The 14,978-nt window shown below is 39.1% G+C and overlaps 1 protein-coding gene across 1 annotated transcript in view; it reads right to left on the reverse strand.

Moving 5' to 3' along the window:
• LOC149789483 (uncharacterized) overlaps positions 1-14,978 on the reverse strand; it is a 170,845-nt gene that overhangs the window by 16,374 nt on the left and 139,493 nt on the right. The window contains exon 6 of the mRNA XM_089971499.1: positions 8,740-8,862. Coding sequence (XP_089827625.1) covers positions 8,740-8,862 — 123 coding nt within the window. The remainder of the gene's footprint in view (positions 1-8,739; positions 8,863-14,978) is intronic.

Here is a 14,978-nt window from a genome sequence, read left to right on the forward strand (position 1 = left end):
AAAAGAATCACTTGAAATTCAATTAATTTGAAGAAAATAAAATATATAGCCCGTACTGGAAACAACATAAAACAACTCAACTTTTCAAGTGTTAAGGCATGAGTATAAGACTAAAACACAAAACATATGCCCAGATGGGGGTCAAGAGTTCATCTTTCCAGAAGGAATTGAAATCTATTACATGATAATTATCACATCGTCCAGGTATGGCCTTGACTTAACTTAATAATTTTTACTCTGAGATAGAATTTAATTTTATTTTTTTAAAAAGTTGTTTACCAAAACTGTCACTGGTTCTGAATTAAGGTCAGAAACTAGATACAGTGTTTCAATTATTAGGTGTTTATCAATGAAATAAAACAAATTAAAATAGAACTGAACTGAACTGAGTTTCTGGATAATGTCAAACCCAGTAAACGATATTACATTACAATAGCATGTAATATAATTTAAAAAATTAAAACTAAAAAACAAATAATTAAATTAAATCAAATATACATAACAGTTTAAGTTGGAAGATCAATAATCAGTCAAAACTTACTGCCCTTATGGGTACCAGAAAAACCTTTGAGTTGAAGGCTGGTGACCAATCTTATGTACCCTCAGTTCTGCAGAAGTGTGTGACTACTTACTTTAGTCTGATTATATTTAACTGCTGAAACAAGACAGGGTTCCTTGAGAGAAGAGAAAGCTCTCTAAAACACAGATGCAAACCCTCCTTTACAATGGAACACACTACTCTTCCATGATACCTGACCAGACCTCTGAAAAGATACCTAATTGAGCTCTTACTGGATTTAAAAAAGAGGGATGCACTGCTGGACAAGTGTAAAGTCACTAGGTTAAACCCCCTCCACCCAGCTTGGGAAAGGGGAATGAGTCAGCAGACCTTGTCTTTTCATCTGCTCCATACAGTTAAGGTGTTTACATGCTTCACATAAAATGTTTAGTGTCTTGGTTTGTGTGAAAGCCTTCAGCTACAGCATGGCTCATAGATCACATGACTTACAATCATCCATAAATGGAGAGGCAAAATCCAAACTAAGCCAGTCAAGTTCAGATCTGGTGGGATGGGGTAGGAGAACCAAAGAAGGAAGATGAACTTTCTTCTCCACATCATCTGCAATTTCAACAGAATCTACCATGAGAAACAATACATCATGTCCTGATCACTGCCCTGACAGGATGCAGAACTTAGACTGGAGACCCTTATTTGGAGATGGCTGGGAATTAAGGACACTGACATCATGTGACTCCTCATGGGGTGTGACTGGATTGTCCCTTGTAAAAGCCTTTACTGAAGAATGAGAATGGGTCTAACCATCTTCTTCCAAGATGATCCTTCCTTAATAGAAGCTGTGAGTCTCCACCTTAATACCTCTACTGATGGGGGATGACATTCATAGCACGATGACTAAGATCCCTCATTTGAAAGTGGAAACTCCACATCCAGTAGGGATTTAAAAGGAATATGGGAAAGGTGTGGTATTGGTTCAATCCCTGGTGACCAATATCCTTTGCCCAGTGAATGAAAACCAACCATTATTGACTGGTACCTAATGCATGGTGAGGTCTGACCAGTGACCTGTGTGCAGTGGTGACCGGTTACCATGCCTGGTGTGTACTTGATAATGGTTACATGACTTGTAACTGGTGACCATCAATCAGTTGAGTTCAGTGTGTAATTAATGACCACTGCTACAATGGCAACCAATGGTGGATGATTGGTACCTGGTGGTCAGTGAGCAGTCACCTGAATCCAGTGTTGACAGAAATCATCATGAGGAAACAAACCCAGAATAGCAAGATCTAGAACGCTACATAGTCCTCTTGGGGCTGCAATGAAGTGCATGAACATCACCACAGAATGGCTTCATGTATAATTTATGCTCCTCCAAGGGGTGTCTCCATGATTGGAAGTTCCTCTATCCCCTCCAGGGGTAAGAATTTCTTCATGCTTAGGAAGATGAAGCCCCTCCCTCCTACAGTTGGGAGGTGGGGTGCAGTTTATCCCAGCTTTGAGACTATAGCTCTTAATAAGTGCAGCTGCTTTCATCCAGAAGACATTCTCTAAGCTGCTCTTCCCTCTTCCATTCAGTGGAGTGCACATAAATACATGTCAAACAGAACAAGTTGTTTCTTCTTTCCAGGGTGGTTAACAGCTGCCTGGATGATGATGTTTACCTCTTTATCTGGATGGATACCCTGAATCACAGTATTAAAAGGTACACACTGAAATTCAGAGGAACATGATGAAGAATGCAGTTCGTTTACAAGTATGATTGCTTTCAGCTAGGTTTCAGATACAGTCACACCATACACAACAAACTGGACATCCATTAATGTACACAAAAGACTTGTAGCATGGGTGTTCATTGGAGCTTCATGTACACAGATGACTTGTAGTATGGGTGTTCATTGGGGCTTCATGTTCACAAAGACTTTTAGTGTGGGCATTCATTGGGCTTCGTGTACACAAAAGACTTGTAGTGTAGGCATTCATTGGGCTTCGTGTAGACAAAGACTTGTAGCATGGGCATTCATTGGGGCTTCATGTACACAAAAGACTTGTAGTATAGGCATTCATTGGGGCTTCATGTGCACAAAAGACTTGTAGCATGGGCATTCATTTGGGGCTTCATGTGCACAAAAGACTTGTAGTATGGGTGTTCATTGGGGCTTCATGTACACAAAGACTTGTAGTGTGGGCATTTAATATGTGCCCACACTTGTCCACACTATGTGACATCTGAAATAAAATATTATGAACGAAATAAAAAGAGTTTGCCATTTTATCTCTACTCTTTATCCTGGAATGAAAACCCTGAAAGCATGTACCAACTGAGGTGTAATCAATGGTAAAGAAATATAATTTATGAATTTAAACATGTGTCACAATCACTAATTACTGAATGGACAAATGTATATTCTCTGCTAATGTTACTAGGAGATTTAAAAAGTTATTAATAATGCACACTGCATAAATACACACAGGCCCTTACTAAATGTAAACACCTAAAGTTAAAACATATATTGACAATATTCAAATGATTTTGGACAACCCACTAGACATTTGTTTTCTTGCAAGGTAATTCCAACAAAAGTTGTCTAGAGTAGTGGCTAAGCATGACCAAAAACAACAAAAACTCTGGACAGTCAAAATGGACTTAAGGACAATGTTCACTGATCGATGAGTATTAATTTAAGAACCTGAACAGCTATAAACCGTCAGTGATAGGTACTTTTGCATCAAGTCACAATTTTCCACTGCTGACAAAATGTTATCTGGAAAAGAATGAAGAGACACTACTGAACACGGGCCTATTACACTGAGTCAAACTGGATTGATGCACATAGGCCTATTACATTGAGTCAAACTGGATTGATGCACATGTTGTAAGAACTTTCTAGAACAGGAGGATGGTGCATCTGGCTGAACTGAGGGGTTTTCCATCTGGCACAAATGAGTTTTTTTTTCCATGGAAGAGACAAGGGTTATTCCTTTCACAACAAATGACAGTTTATCCACTGAGGAAAGGGAAAGCTACACAATAATAATAATAATAATAATGAGGACTTTGTATAGCGCCTAATCTTTAGAAGCTCTAAGCGCTTTACAACATTAGACAACACCTATATGATAAAAAACATATAATGATATGATTACAAAAACAAACACCATGAAATGAGAAAACATTAAAAAAAACTTGCTGAGAATATTTAAGGTAGGAAACATTATTAGGTCTTTAAGTTTGTTCTTGCAGTTGAAATAAGTGAGTTTTGAGAGCCCTCTTGAATGTGATCACTGTCTTTGTGTCTAAGTACAGTGGGCAATTCATTCCACGTTGCTGGGCCCTGGTATGCAAAAGAACGCTGTCCATGTGACTTTGTTTTCATAGTGGGAATAATGAGTATATGATTGTCAGAAGAGGAGCGTAAGTATCTTGCTGGTGTGTACACATGGGTGAGGTCGGATAGGTATGTCGGACTAGAGTCCGACAGTGAAACGTAGCACAATGAACACATTTTGTGTTTGATCCTGGATCAAATGGATAGCCAGTGTAGGGTACAGAGCAGCAGGGATGTGTGCTCTGATCATGGTACTCTAAGTATGATCCAATCAGCTGTGTTTTGAACTTTTTGAAGTTTCTGGAGCAGATATTGAGATGAACCAGACAGAATTGAATTACAATAGTCCAGTCTTGAAAGTACTAATGAACACACAAGTGTTTTAGTGGCATCAACTGAAAGATATTTGCAAACTGAGCTGATGCGTCTCAGCTCAAGATATGCAGCCTTGCATATGTTCATGACATGTTGGTGCAATGTGAGAGTACTGTCCAGAGTAACACCTAGGTTTCATACTGATTGTGTGAATTTAATGTTGGTGTTGCTGATATTTATTGTTTGAGGTAAAGGATGTGAATGAGAAAGTCTTTGTGTTGTAATCAGAATGGCCTCAGTTTTATCATCATTCATCTGCAGCTTGTTACATGTCATCCATGATTTCACATCAGAAATGCACCTCTCTACACCTTGGATGGTAGCATCAACTTCAGTTGGGTGGCTAGATTTGTATATTCGGGTGTCATCAGCGTACAATTGGTGAGACACTGGATCATGATCTGTGACACTTGAGAGCGAATGAGTGTACAGAATGAAGAGAACAGGTCCAAGAACAGATCCCTGTTGAACACCACAACATAGATCAACTGGGCTGGAGTGTATTCCATTTGCAGATACAATTTGTGTCCTGTTGACCAAGTAGGACTTGAACCACAGTAAGGCTGTATCATGAATGCCAAATACATGCTGGAGACGGTGAAGTAATATATCATGGTCTATTGTGTCAAATGCTGCAGACAAATTAAGGAGGGTGAGGACTGTAATCTTTCTGCTATCCAATGCAGAAAGAATGTCATTAACTACTTTTAGAAGAGTAGTTTCAGTACTGTGGCAAGGGCAATATGCAGATTGTACATTGCTAAAAAGACTGTTTGAATTTAGATGAGATACAAGCTGGGATAGAACAACCTTTTCTAAGATTTTTGATATGAATGGGAGATTAGAAACTGGGTGGTAGTTCTTTAAATCGTTATGGTCTAGTGTTGGTTTCTTCAGCAAAGGCTTTACAATGGCAGTTTTGAAAAATGATGGGAATTCCCCGGATGAGAGAGAGGTATTAATAACATCAGTTAGTGAAGGCAATACTGGATCTAAGCACTCAAGCAGCAGTGATGTTGGAATTGGATCAAGTTCACATGACTTTGGTGCACTTTTCATCAGGACTGAACGTACGAAATCCATAGAGACAGGTTCAGATGCTGCTAATGGTTGCCGCTCAAATTCTGTATCCCAACTGTATGGTGATGACGAGTCAATTGAAATTGTGGTGTCAAGCTTATCTCTAATGGTTGGTACTTTGTCACGGAAGAAATTTGCAAACATGTCCAGAGGGTTGACTGGAGAGAAGGTAGTTGGAAGTGGTGTAGATTTATTTATTCCTTGACATTAGCTTGTTAGTAATCTCATAGAGCTCTTTGCAGCTGGAACTTTCCATGATCTTAGTAGTGTAGTGGGCTGATTTCGCTGCATGGACTATATTTGTGACATTCTTCTTAGCAGCTTGATAGATTTGCTTATGAATAGTGAGTCTGGTGGAAAGCCAGAGCCTCTCAGCTTTACGGCAGTCACTTTTAGCAGTGCGAAGCTGGTCCCTAACACTGCTATACCATGGAGAACACTTCTGAACTGGAACTCTGCACTTGGTAGCTGGGGCATGTTTGTCAAGCAATGAACGCTGGCAGTTATCGAGTTGTTCTGTGGTAGGAGGTAAGCAAGTTGTTAGCTTGGATGTCGTGCATTAGTTTGATTCTATTTATCACACAGAGGTTTCTCTTAGTAGCAGATAAAGGTGGAGGGTTAGGGACTGATACGTCAAGATGGCATATAATGCAGAGGTGATCTGATACAAGGTCATGGGATACCTGGGAGGACCGTAGAATGTTATCATCAGGTCCATGAAGAATCCAGTCTAAAATGGTTTATGGGTGGGTTGGTTAACTGACTGTTTGAGGTTGAAAAACATTAATGGAATCTATGAGCTTTGATGTGTTTGAGTTTCCGGGACAGTCAAAGTGAAAGTTGAAATCTCCAAGAATAATCAGGTTGCCACCTATTGAATTTCCATAGTTCAGGAGATTCAGAAACTGCTCCAAAAAGAAAGATTCAGTCAGCTTGTTTTTTCTACTAGGAGGAGGGCGGTATAGGCAGAAAAAATGGACTGACCTTTTCTCCAGTGTGAGTGTGGTTTGGACTAGTTCAAACGATGTGTGGTCGAAATTGAATGTTGTGGTGTGGTTAACAGGAACAGATAACATATTACTGATTTTAAATTCATGTCTAAACAATAAGCAGGAAGAGATTACCAGGATCTTAATCTCCATACAGAACAAAATATTGTGAATTGTATTTTTCTGTTAATCTTTCAGAAGAATTCTTAGAGTATGGTAATCAGCCCCGCCATCCCAACAAGCTCCTGCTGGAAAAAGGATGGGCTATGAAAAAGATGATTTACACTGCTACAACCACCACTGTCATAACTGTACTAAATGTACTGCCTCAACAACCAATGTTATAGCTAACTATCTAACTATATATATATATATATATATATATATATATATATATATATATTTTTTTTTTTTTTACTGCTACAACCACCACTTTTATAAATGTAACTAAATGTACTACTACAACCACCACTTTTATAAATGTAACTAAATGTACTACTACAACCACCACTTTTATAAATGTAACTAAATATACTGCTACAACAACCAATGTTATAACTGTAACTAAATGTACCACTACAACCACCACTGTTATAACTGTAACTAAATGTACCACTACAACCACCACATTTATAAATGTAACTAAATGTACCACTACAACCACCACTGTTATAACTGTAACTAAATGTACCACTACAACCACCACTGTTATAACTGTAACAAAATGTACTACTACAACAACCAATGTTATAACTGTAACTAAATGTACCACTACAACCACCACTGTTATAACTGTAACTAAATGTACCACTACAACCACCACTGTTATAACTGTAACTAAATGTACCATTACAACCACCACTTTTATAAATGTAACTAAATGTACTGCTACAACCACCACTGTTATAACTGTAACAAAATGTACTGCTACAACAACCAATGTTATAACTGTAACTAAATGTACTACTATAACCACCACTGTTATTACTGTAACTAAATGTACTACTATAACCACCACTGTTATAACTGTAACTAAATGTACTACTATAACCACCACTGTTATAACTGTAACTAAATGTACCACTACAACCACCACTGTTATAACTGTAACAAAATGTACTACTACAACAACCAATGTTATAACTGTAACTAAATGTACCACTACAACCACCACTGTTATAACTGTAACTAAATGTACCACTACAACCACCACTGTTATAACTGTAACTAAATGTACCATTACAACCACCACTTTTATAAATGTAACTAAATGTACTGCTACAACCACCACTGTTATAACTGTAACAAAATGTACTGCTACAACAACCAATGTTATAACTGTAACTAAATGTACTACTATAACCACCACTGTTATAACTGTAACTAAATGTACTACTATAACCACCACTGTTATAACTGTAACTAAATGTACTACTATAACCACCACTGTTATAACTGTAACTAAATGTACCACTACAACCACCACTGTTATAACTGTAACTAAATGTACCACTACAACAACCACTGTTATAACTGTAACTAAATGTACCACTACAACCACCACTGTTATAACTGTAACTAAATGTACCACTACAACAACCACTGTTATAACTGTAACTAAATGTACCACTACAACAACCACTGTTATAACTGTAACAAAATGTACTGCTACAACAACCAATGTTATAACTGTAACTAAATGTACTACTATAACCACCACTGTTATAACTATAACTATATATACTGCTATAATATTCTTTTCCTATTACATCAGTATTAATATACAAAATTACAACCACTGCTACTGGTGCCACCACTATATTGTTATCATCAATGATTTATTATTAGTTTTGTTATCATCATTTTCTACAAAATCAATGCGATTAATTTGTTCCCACACAAGATTACAAGACAGTGTATGTTGAAAAAAGGTCTACATCAGTAAATATCTGAAAACATCACTTATTATGAAATAAATGAAATTTGCATGAAAACTAAAATTAATCCACATCCTTTGCTTGTTTCCTCATGAACGACATCTGAACCTGTACAGCATAACAAATGGGAAATTTGTGCAACATGAAGCCAAAAGAGAAAAGCATAAATCCTGATCGGTAAGAATATGTGCTAAGATACTGGATTGGATATGAACAGCTTATTATTAAAAAAAAAAAGGCACCCTGAAGACCACTGTCTCAACATCAACAGTGATTTGCACTGATTAACATCCCTGTATAAAAGTTTTGAATATGACTCTCTTGCAGTCACTGTCAGTTGAAAAGTGATATATATGTCTCACTCTGATATTTATACAGTCAAAACAAGAACTTTTTCTTTCAAGTAAATCCATTCTGTCTGGGTACTTCTAGGGAATACAGACAGACATAACTATTCTGTCTGGGTATGCTAGGGCAGTCAAAGAGGTAGCTCAGGCAGGGTAACATACCTGTGGTGGACTGAATTTTCTGGCCTTGTCCCTAGCGAAAGTCAGAAGCAGTTCCCCCTGACAGGGCCTCAAAAGGCCCTCCAGGGTCTTCAGTTGGGTACATATTACCAGCTGCTCATTGACCTGGTTATAAAAAAAAATAACAACATCATCTCTAGTTTAGAACAAAATCTGTTAAGTGACTCATCTGTAAACTGAATAAGTCAATAAAACTAGATTTTCAATAAAAAAAAGATTTTTATTCTAGTCATGTTGTAAGGTTTGGTGTTCTTCATGTTGACATAGCAACAAAATATTGGTAACAGTTATACTGATTAATCTGAAAATGTGAGAGTTACATTGTTACATTAAATCTGCTGTATTTCATCATGTAACAAAACACTGTATTACATTTAACTTTATCATATTTATATATTTTATATAGTCTAACATACTGTATATATTGTGATTAATTATTCAAAATATTTATATAGCAGTAGATCAAATAGAATTATGGTGTGTACTGCAATTAACTATTAATAATATTTATAACAGCACAAGAACACTCCCAACTTTTCACTTTGGCTTGAGCACTTCTGTTTTTAGGTCAATCAAAATACTGTAACTATTACTAAGTAAGCATTTATTTTTTGGGTAAAACTAATTTTTACTATGTAACTATTGTTATCCTCTATACAATAGAAAACCCCTTGTCTATGTCTGATACACCACCTTCTTGTGCAATAGAAAACCCCTGGTCTATGTCTGATACACCACCTTCTTGTGCAATAGAAAACCCCTTGTCTATGTCTAATACACCACCCTCTTGTGCAATAGAAAACCCCTTGTCTATGTCTGATACACCACCTTCTTGTGCAATAGAAAATCCCTTGTCTATGTCTGATACACCACCTTCTTGTGCAATAGAAAACCCCTGCTCTATGTCTGATACACCACCACCCCCTGTGCAATAGAAAACCCCTGGTCTATGTCTGATACACCACCTTCTTGTGCAATAGAAAACCCCTGGTCTATGTCTGATACACCACCTTCTTGTGCAATAGAAAATCCCTTGTCTATGTCTGATCCACCCCCCCCCCCCCCGTGCAACAGAAAACCCCTTGTCTATGTCTGATACACCACCTTCTTGTGCAATAGAAAACCCCTGGTCTATGTCTGATACACCACCTTCTTGTGCAATAGAAAACCCCTTGTCTATGTCTAATACACCACCCTCTTGTGCAATAGAAAACCCCTTGTCTATGTCTGATACACCACCTTCTTGTGCAATAGAAAACCCCTTCTCTACGTCTGATACACCACCTTCTTGTGCAATAGAAAACCCCTGGTCTATGTCTGATACACCACCACCCCCTGTGCAATAGAAAACCCCTGGTCTATGTCTGATACACCACCCTCTTGTGCAATAGAAAACCCCTTGTCTATGTCTGATACACCACCCTCTTGTGCAATAGAAAACCCCTGGTCTATGTCTAATACACCACCCTCTTGTGCAATTGAAAACCCCTTCTCTATGTCTGATACATCACCCTCTTGTGCAATAGAAAACCCCTTGTCTATGTCTGATACACCACCCTCTTGTGCAATAGAAAACCCCTTGTCTATGTCTGATACACCACCTTCTTGTGCAACAGAAAACCCTGGTCTATGTCTGATACACCACCACCCTGTACAATAGAAAACCCCTTCTCTACGTCTGATACACCACCCTCTTGTGCAATAGAAAACCCCTGGTCTATGTTTGATACACCACACTCCTGTGCAATAGAAAACCCCTTCCCTACGTCTGATACACCACCGTCTTGTGCAATAGAAAACCCCTTCTCCATGTCTGATACACCACCCTCTTGTGCATTAGAAAACCCCTTGTCTATGTCTGAAACACCACCTTCTTGTGCAATAGAAAACTGCTTGTCTATGTCTGATACACCACCACCCTGTGCAATAGAAAACCCCTTCTCTATGTCTGATACACCACCCTCTTGTGTAACAGAAAACCCCTGGTCTATGTTTGATACACCACCCTCCTGTGCAATAGAAAACCCCTTCTCTATGCCTAATACACCACCCTCTTGTGCAATAGAAAACCCCTGGTCTATGTCTGATACACCACCCTCTTGTGCAATAGAAAACCCCTTGCCTATGCCTGATACACCACCCTCTTGTGCAATAGAAAACCCCTTCTCTATGTCTGATACACCACCCTCTTGTGCAATAGAAAACCCCTGGTCTATGTCTGATACACCACCCTCTTATCCAATAGAAAACCTCTGGTCAATGTCTGATACACCACCCTCTTGTGCAATAGAAAACCCCTTGTCTATGTCGGATACACCACTCTATGTGCAACAGAAAACCCCTGGTCTATGTCTGATACACCACCCTCTTGTGCAATAGAAAACACCTTGTCTATGTCTGAAACACCACCTTCTTGTGCAATAGAAAATCCCTGGTCTATGTCTGATACACCACCCTCTTGTGCAATAGAAAACCTCTTGTCTATGTCTGATACACCACCCTCTTGTGCAACAGAAAACCCCTTCTCTATGTCCGATACACCATCGTCTTGTGCAATAGAAAACCCCTTGTCTATGTCTGATACACCACCTTCTTGTGCAACAGAAAACCCCTGTTCTATGTCTGATACACCCCCACCCTGTACAATAGAAAACCCCTTCTCTATGTCTGATACACCACCCTCTTGTGCAATAGAAAACCCCTTCCCTATGTCTGATACACCACCCTCTTGTGCATTAGAAAACCCCTGGTCTATGTCTGATACACCACCCTCTTATGCAATAGAAAACCTCTGGTCTATGTCTGATACACCACCCTCTTGTGCAATAAAAAAACCCTTGTCTGTGTCTGAAACACAACCTTATTGTGCAATACAAAACCACTTGTCTATGTCTGATATACCACCACCCTGTGCAATAGAAAACCCCTTCTCTGTGTCTGATACACCACCCTCTTGTGCAATAGAAAACCCCTGGTCTATGTTTGATACACCACCCTCTTGTGCAACAGAAAACCCCTTCTCTATGCCTGATACACCACCCTCTTGTGCAATAGAAAACTCCTCTATGTCTGATACACCACCCTCTTGTGCAAATGTCTGATACACCACCCTCTTATGCAATAGAAAACCTCTGGTCTATGTGATACACCACCCTCTTGTGCAATAGAAAACCCCTTGTCTATGTCTGATACACCACCCTCTTGTGCAATAGAAAACCCCTTGTCTATGTCTGATACACCACCCTATGTGCAATAGAAAACCCCTTCTCTATGTCTGATACTTCACCCTCTTGTGCAATAGAAAACTCCTTCTCTATGTCTGATACACCACCCTCTTGTGCAATAGAAAACCCCTTGTCTATGTCTGATACACCATCGTCTTGTGCAATAGAAAACCCCTGGTTTATGTCTGATACACCACCCTCTTGTGCAATAGAAAACCCCTTGTCTATGTCTGATACACCACCCTATGTGCAATAGAAAACCCCTTCTCTATGTCTGATACATCACCCTCTTGTACGAAAAAGTTCTCAGAACACATGCATTATCCAGTCAGACTCAATGTCATAAGTCCTTGTACAATGGCACTTGATTCTTTTATAGGCCATTGGGTTAAAAAGGACATCAGATGAGTCATTCAAATCCCTAGTATTGCATTGTGTATTAGCTATGTATTTAAAATAATTTTTAAGTGGAATCATTTATTCTTAAAAGTATCACTGGTGTGCAGTGTGACAGTTTATAGTGGTGTCTAGCACTGGGGTATCATGCCGCAGACATGTAGCATGATGTCCCACCCAGTTACATTATCCTGACACCAGGCCGACCAGTCCTAACACTAACCTCTTAAAGCTGAGTGACAAGCGAGGGAGCTGTTCGTACCATTTTTGTAAGTCTTTAGTATGACTCAGCCAGGGATCGAACCCACAACCTTCCGCTTCCGAAGCGGACGCTCTAACCACTAGGCCATTAGAGAAGTATAAGGAGATTGATCAATTTATTTAATTTTAGTCATTTCTTGGAATTATAGTGCTCTAACATTCACTGAAAGACAAAGTGGATAAGAGCTGTATTGGAATTACCATGAATTCATTCAGCGACATTTTAGAATTATAACAGTGATTCTTCTCTACTGTTGGTACATCAGTACTATTCAGACATCAATCAGAGTACCTTTGGAACTTGTTCGGATTACTTGGCTCTATTGGAATAGATAGAATTTCTGGGAATTAGGAGTCCTCTGTGCAATAGAAAACCCCTTGTAAATTATTTTTAATTCTATTTTACAGAAATAAATTATATTTTCAATTATAGAAAACCTGGTTATTGCTCTTTCTTGTTATGTAGTTTAAGACCCTAAAGTCATAACAATTCTCATGAATGAAACAGCTTTCTGAGTGAGTGATCCATCTAAGTTCTCTTGATAGTAAGTGAATTCTATTTAGAGATGGTGGATGCTGAAATTCAGCTGAACCCTTTATGGAAAGGAAATGCAATTTCCTACCCTTCCTTTTCCCTTCTGAAGATGCCCAATAGAACATACGTGCCCTAACAAAGGGATTCTATGTTAATAATTCCCAGCACAGATGCAACTGAAACTGGGGGCCTCTACTGGAGATTGCAGTACTGCCTGTTCTGGACAAACTGCTGCAAGGATATTGTTCTTTCCAAGAATGTTACAATGTGTAATGCCTTTTGACTCTGCCAGGCACTGAAAGCTCCATACTTATATGCAGACAGAACAGCACAAGTGCTTTTTTTCATCTGAGGTATGCAGCCTTAAACGTGTTATCTGATGAGGCCATCATATCCATGTTCTAGGCAAAGAACACAACTCTTATTTATATGTTGTTGGTGAGAAGAAGATCTTTTCCTGGGGCCATTCACCCTGAAAAATAATCCTTCTGGAGCACCCCACACTAAATCTGATTTGTCAGTGTACAGATAGAAGTGGGGTTTGTGTATGCAATGGAATTGAAGTCAGATAATTTTCTTGATGGGTACCATCACTTGAAGTGGTACTGTAATGCCAACCCTTGAGCAATTTGGGCTATAAGAGAATCCTTGTGTGGATTCCAGATTGTCAACAGGAGAAATTGGAGAGGATACAAAATGGGACTTTGAAAGGGTAACAGGTCCACTGCAGAATTCAAGCTGGGCTGACAATGAGGCCTTGGCTTGTAGAGTCCTCAAATGATAAAGGATCCTGTTTATCTTGTCTGGCCCTGATAGGTGATGAAATTCATTTCTACATAAACAAAACATGAGAAGGAGAAAGAGATCTGGATCTGTTTCTATAGGTTTGGTACAAGTCCTAGCCAAGTCACTGTGGACCAACGGTGGGGCATATGAACATGGACTGTTTCCTGCTGTCATGCAGTAGTCAGTCAAAGAAGGGGGATCCGCATATACCTTAGGTGAGCAGCCACTATATTCCCATCACTCTGGTAAATACCCTGAGCACTGAGTCTAGACCAAACAGCATTGCTTGAAATTGGAGAACTTCCTTTCCTATGCAAAACAGAAGTATTTCTTATGTGCAGGAAAAATTTGATTATTAAAAAATAAGCACCATGAAGGTCAACAGAATCTGCGCAGTCTCTAGGCCTGATGATGCTCCAGACTGAAGCTTTAATTCCCATCATGAAAGTGTCCTCTCACAGGAATTTGTTTTGGTGGGAATATGAATCAGATTCCTGCCATTAATCGGTATGAAAAACATCAGGGAGTAAATAGCTGGCAACCTGAAGTTTTGAACCCTCTCTACTGAAGAAGGGTGTGCAACTCTTCCTTTAATTTGGTTAAATTTGACTGTTGGAATAAGATGGGGTTCTTTGAGAGAGAAGTGAAAAGTGTAGATATAAGTCCTCCTTTACTACTGACCAGGCATCTGAAAAGAGACATAGCTGGGCTCCAACTGTCTTAAACAAAGAGGGATGCATGGCAGGAGAAGTACAAAACACTTTAGTTTCACCCTACCTTTCCCCCTCCTGGGAAAGGGGGGACTCCTTTGCCTTGCCTTTCCAGGCTCTCCATCTCATGGACAACTGTTGTGAAGAGGGTTTGAAAGGGGTTGCTTAACAGGCTGATTTAATTTCATACCCTTCTGGAACTTTGCTTTCCCCATGGAATAGTTAGGTTTAGTATGCTTCCTGGCCTGTACTGATGAGCCAGGAGCTGAAGTGAAAGACCTATGATGATGGTCCTTCAGATCCTAAGGC

Source organism: Sinohyriopsis cumingii, chromosome 10 (genome assembly GCF_028554795.1).
Source record: "Sinohyriopsis cumingii isolate HCF-2022 chromosome 10, ASM2855479v2, whole genome shotgun sequence".
In the NCBI taxonomy this organism is placed as follows: domain Eukaryota; kingdom Metazoa; phylum Mollusca; class Bivalvia; order Unionida; family Unionidae; genus Sinohyriopsis; species Sinohyriopsis cumingii.